Genomic DNA, 6,146 nt, shown 5'->3' on the forward strand with positions numbered 1-6,146 from the left:
CTCACCTCTGCTTTGTTAATACTTGATAGTAAATAAAGATAATAAAAAAATTAAAAATAAGATATTGCAGCATGAGAATTCACTACAACAGCCTCTGCTGTTGAATCACTGCCAAGAAGTGGGATGGTTTTGGTGTGAGTTGTGTGTGAATTAGTGAAGTGCTACTATATAGCCAGATAATTTTAAAAAAGCAACCTGTACAAGTCTTGGAAGAGACGGAGTCATAGCCTCAGTTGGTGCAAAATAAGCAGAACTCCACCGATTTTTGTGCTACTTCACTGACACCAGCTGTGAACCCTGATTCCTTGTAGAAACCTAGTAAAACAGTCAAAAGCTGCCTGCTGAAATGCATTCTTAACACACAAACATCACAAATGTGTAACTAAACTGGACCAGAGATTCTCACTGGATGATCCCTACAAAAAACATGAAGCGTGGCCCCAAACCTGCTCAGAGCAGGACTGACACATGGCAAGCAAGGTGCACATTTTTAAAGAATTACAAAATAAGACTGAACTTGCTATCCAAATACTTCCTCCCCCCCCTCCTTTTTTTAAAGAAACTGGCCCCAAATTCTCCTCCAGTCTTTTAGGATAGCTCAGTATTTCCAAAGTGAACATAACTTTCAAAACCAACACTGAATAAAAAAGATGTTTGATGATACCTTAAAAAATACCCAGAATATCAAATTAATTCCAAGCCAGCATTATAATTAGTTAAGAATACCTCCTGAAAATTATATCCTCACCAAAAAATGTGGGTACTGAAGTTAAAAGCATCAGAAACATTATGTACTTGAAAATACCACCGATCTTTTAACGTTTAAAAACAAATCAGAACGTTCTTTGGAATCACCAGGTTATTAAAACATGTGAGTTTCTCTACAGTCTCCATGCTGTCTTTGCAAATCAGTCTGTGTACAGATTAAGTCTTTGAGCAGTTTAATATCCACTGTCGGAAAATACAGAGTCTCTGACCAGCAGGAGGCTACATTAAACAGGAAAACATTGGCATTCTTTTTTTAGTACTGACTTCTGCCAAAAATAGAGACTTTTGAGCACAAGACAGAACGGCCCTGTTTTTGGAGATATTTCTTCTCTTCTTTTCTAAAATGCATTGTACGTGTACTTCCAGTGCAAATTTTTTCAGCACTTGCGACAGGCGAGAAGGGGAGGAAGAGAGACACTCTCCTATGGTCTTGCTTGGAGGAACCAACAGCCATAGCACACTGACCTACCAGCTCTCCTTACTGTTGAAACCAGTCTCCATTGCTGGCAACTTGAAATAGCTTATCAAAGATTTCATTTTTAAGATAAACAGATTACAGTTTAGCATGAAATCTGGCTGTGGCTACGGCTCTATGTGCGTAAAGATTGTTAGAGATGCTTTCCCCTTTCAGTATTGGTTGGAGTTCATTAAAAACAAGTCTGTGGTATCTCTCCACGTGTGTCATGAAATGTGAGAGATCTGTCTGACTCGGGTTTGTATTTCCTGTCGACACAAAGGGCAGGTCTCCAGTTGCAAGGCACACTCCATGCACAGGTCACTGAAGAGGAAGAAAAAAAAAAAAGATCAGTTAAAGCTTGCCCTTACAGTGTGAAAAACTAAAAATCCAAGCCCTAAGCAGTTTAGTCAGCCTGCCAGAAACACAGTCAAGATAAGTCTTGCAGCATGGAGATTAGGAACTGCAAGTCAGGTGTGGATCCACAGGCTTGGAGAGGAGCTCCCGCTGCTCAGCATCTTAGAGTCCTCACACTGCCAGTGCAGTTGATTACACTTGCATACTTCGGTTTATCTTAACACTTCCCTAGTCTGGAGAAGAGCAGCCCCAGCGCCCTGTCTCAACTTCTTCTTAAGGCACACTGGGCACATCCCTTCTATCTTTGCAGCATCCAGATTGAAGACCCATGGCAAGACTGCTCGACGAGTGCTCTAAAAACACTAAGGAACTGGACTTAACTGCATTAAATTCCTAGTAGGCTGCTTAAACACAGGGAAGTTCTATTATGGTATTATTCAAATTGCTGTCCCATTTTTAGCTTTTAGATTAATTTGTGACTTGAGAAAATCTATTTGTTGAACATTTGATCAGTATTTGAGTATATAATGAATTTTCTGCTCTCCTCATGTGATCTGGATTTCACACCACCAGTACTAAACAAGTACTCATGGATAAAGACTTCGCTATCAGGGAATTAAGACTTGGTAGCCACAGTATTACTCCAACCCCAAACACACGCAATTATGGATTAAATCTGCTCAGGGGTAGGGCGAGGAGAATGGTGGGAATACTGTGATTAACTTTTATCTGTCACATCCTCAGAAAGAGGGGTTATTTCCTTTATGCTGAGGAGTCAATCACTGCATCTGGTCATGCCTAAGTTGAATATCAAACACACACATCTTCCTGTTTCTTTGGTTTGGGTTTGTTTAGGGTTGTTTTTAAGATTTTTACCTGTGTCCACATGGCCTGAGTTCTGTGTCTGCTACCTCATCACAGCAAAGCGTGCAGCAGTTCTCTCGGATACTCACTTGCTTCAACAAAGCCAGGCGCCTGTGTCTGAAGAGAGACACCCCCCCCAAACACGTTAGTTTGACTCAAAATGACAGATTCACAGCTATTCTGAGTATTGCATCAAGACCAGTGCAACACTTGCTGTGCTACTTAACTCTACTGCTGATAAACATCAATCATAACTTCCCACGAAAAGGCTTAACACACCCAGAGATTTTCAGAACAGTCCTTGACTCCCTGCTCTTGTCAGAAAGGGACAAAGAGTATGTTGGATTACAAAACTTCTAGCTCTCACAGCTGAACACTTTGAAAAGTTTTTCTTTAGTATTTGTGTACTTCCAAGGGTTAAGAAAAAAAACACATAACACAAACTCATGTATCGACAAAATTCGGAAACCCTATAATGCTGTTTCACAGTTTAAAAGAACAGAAATTGATAATAAAATCCATAGGAGAGAGTAAATGGATAAAAATCTCCCATTTGATGAAATAGGACATTTCAAGTTTGGAACACACACTACACATCAAGACTGATCAACAGCAGAGTGACATGTCTAGCCCAGACTATGCCCCAACACTGGATGCATTAAATTCAACACAACTATGGTGATGGATAATTCGGGTACACTCAGGCTCTTGCCTTTTTTTCCTATCACTTTTAAGATCAAAGTTATCTTTTAATTTAGTATCGGCTTATCGTTTCCAAATGGTTCAAGGGCAAGGATGATCTTTGTTTTATGTCCAACCTTGAATGGAGCCTCAGTGCCAGCAGTATTATGTAGACACTAACACAAGAAGCCAAGTTTCTCCAGTCAGACATTAAGAAACCAGTTTCCCCCAGCTTCTCTCTACACCTTTTGGCATAATCAAGTAATAGCTCTCACAGCTAATGCTTCAACACTGCTAGAGTAGTGCCAGAATGACATCAATAATGATCACATTTGATCATCAACTAAAAACTGTAAATCCCCATGACACTAATCAGACAGAACACTTAATGTGAAAAGGGAGCTGACCAAGAATGATAACTAAGATCATTTTAAGGGATTAAATCGCACTCCCTTAAAGCACCTGCAGTCACAAGCAGGCATAAATGACTCTGGCTCTTTGATTTTCTCTGCATAACTACAGTATTGCAAGCCTCAAACTTTGCCATTGTGTCACTTGGATCCAAGAGTACTTTTGTGTTTTCTTTCTAAACAAAGATACTCAAGTACCTAATGCACTTGATCAAGCAGATAATTCAAAACCAAAACTCTGAATTTTATTACAGCCAGAGCTATGCACCTCCAACATCCCTCCCCCTTAATTAGAAGCAACAAAAGATTTGCACGTACATCAGCACCGCTCCAGAGGGCCATCTTTAGACAAAGTTGCAAATCTGGGGTATGCAGTATCCCAGATTACACTGTATACTGTTACTGTTTGTGTTCCAGTAAGTTATTTTATGACCAATAACCTAAATCAGAAAAGCTATTCATTTTCATTCCTGCCAGAAATTTGGTAAACTAAGGAAAAATGTATCCAAACTTGTTTCTAACTGGTTTGATTTATATTTAGGTGGGAAAGCACTTTAACTTTCAATAACCTTTGTCGGTACTATCATTCACAAATGGGAAAATTTTCATCTTGATCAGAAAATAAGGACAACTTCAAGTCTTACAATCATCCAGTACCTCCATGCTGCCAACACTGCAAATTAGGTCAAATTTAAATACAACAACTTTTTCTAATTAAAACTATTTCTCCTAAAGCAACCTAATCATTCTTAGGCAGCAAGAGGCACTTTTACTAAAAAGTAGTTTGCTATGCAATACTAGTTAAGTTTAATTTAGCTTAATATTACAAAAAAATACTTTAATGGATTTTGCTTGTATATCTCTGGCCCTACTCATCAAATTGCACTGGAGCCTATGGTCTAATCCATTTCTGAAAGAGACCTATAGAGGATTACCTGGGCAAAATGATTTTCTCTTCTGCTGTCAGGAAGGCATAATCATTAAAGGTACTAAACTTCATTGATGGTGGGTACTTGAAAGGTTTTGCCCCAAAGTTGAACTCACATTGTTGATAGGACATGAAACTAGCTGCAGCAAAAAAGCCAGATCTGTAATATGACAAAAACAAGACATTTTAGAATTATTTAAACAATAATAGAGCTTTCCAGACATGTTACTACTATTCTCAAACAAAAAACAGTCCCTGAAACAGAGACAAGTTCCTTTGATAGTGATCTACAGCTAACCTCTAACACATCCAGTTTCAGCTGCATGTACTTTCCCCATTTAGTTCTCAACCTGTGGATTTACTATCAGGGTTTATCTGAATTTACTACTGAGTCAGCCAATAAAGGCTGCCTACTGTACAACTGGGATTGGTCACACTTATGCTAAGAGCAGATACATACATCTGAACAGCCCACAGCCTGATCCTCTTTACACTGATCAGCTCAGGTATCTCCTTCAGCACTAGGAAACAGTATTTTTCTTCCAAGCAACTGCTGTTCAGCAGAGTTGTGAGGAGCAGCACCAACTGCAAGGGACACCTCCATGTCCCCTGCTCCTGCTGCTTTATTTGAGCAGGCACAAATCACTTGCAACTCTTGTATACTTGTTGTGAGGGACCTGTACAGGATGAATCCAGGTCTGAGCTCTCTTAGCACAACACCCATCTGTTCCTCCTTGCCCTTGCAGGATTACCTCAGGACAGCTGTCTTTTCTTCACAGCCACCTTGTAAAAAGACTAACTATCACCTCTCAGTTTTATTTACTGAAAAGGTCCAAATCGAGTAATACCCAAAGTTGTACAATAATCTGCTGAGTATACAAATAACACACTCCATGTGATGAACAGAGCACTGCAAGCTGAATAGACAAGATACTCTGCAACTCTTTAAACTGAACCATTCTTTGTTTACATCTTAAACTTCATTTTGAGGAGAAAAATATGAATGAAATTATTAGCACAGTAGTATTAATTTACAAAATACTGTAATGTTTAATTAAGCTGCATAGGAAGCTTCTTCCTAAGTATCACACCAGCTTACCTCTTCAGAACTAAAATGCTGAACTTCTCCATGAGAGTTGAAGGAATTAGCCATGTGTTAATTTTAACAGAGTTGGCAAAATAAGCCTAACACGCTCCTGTAATGCTACCAAGAGATGTCTTCCCATTAATATTCAACATGCTACTACAGGAACAGGTCCCAGTGAATGGCAGTAAGTTAATACGCATGCTTCAGCATTTGCAAGTCTGAGGCTTTATTTTTTAAGAGATCAAAAATTCCTCAAGCACTACTAGAAATTTGTTCATCTTTGCTACAGCCTCATTCTATTTCTATGTGCTAGTCTGAGAGTAGAGAACATTGAGTTGAACCTACTTTTGGAAGGTCCAAAGTATTTATTTTAGACCCTGAAATCCACCTTCACCTGTAAAATTATATCCCTCGCACTGATTTCTAAGCAACTGTCAATTGGGAAACCTGCTTAATGATGGCTTCAGGGAAGCAAATATGAATTTACATCTCAAATTGGAAACACTTGATATAATTAAAACAATTATCCATACAGGTCACAGTCCTTCCAAATGAGCACACACTTACACAGCAGATGAAAATACTTGCTTCTCAGCA

General features: G+C 39.1%; 1 protein-coding gene across 1 annotated transcript in view; it reads right to left on the minus strand.

The window, feature by feature from the left end:
- Positions 1-841: 841 nt before the first annotated feature.
- The window catches only part of RSPRY1 (ring finger and SPRY domain containing 1), a 20,605-nt gene continuing 15,300 nt past the window's right edge, over positions 842-6,146 (minus strand). Inside the window, exons 12-15 of the mRNA XM_010183291.1 lie at positions 6,117-6,146; positions 4,470-4,622; positions 2,456-2,560; positions 842-1,546 (exon numbers count right to left, since the gene is read on the minus strand). Coding sequence (XP_010181593.1) covers positions 1,450-1,546; positions 2,456-2,560; positions 4,470-4,622; positions 6,117-6,146 — 385 coding nt within the window. The 3' untranslated portion in view covers positions 842-1,449. The remainder of the gene's footprint in view (positions 1,547-2,455; positions 2,561-4,469; positions 4,623-6,116) is intronic.

The sequence above is a fragment of the Mesitornis unicolor genome, unplaced genomic scaffold (genome assembly GCF_000695765.1).
Source record: "Mesitornis unicolor isolate BGI_N332 unplaced genomic scaffold, ASM69576v1 scaffold19714, whole genome shotgun sequence".
In the NCBI taxonomy this organism is placed as follows: Eukaryota; Metazoa; Chordata; class Aves; order Mesitornithiformes; family Mesitornithidae; genus Mesitornis; species Mesitornis unicolor.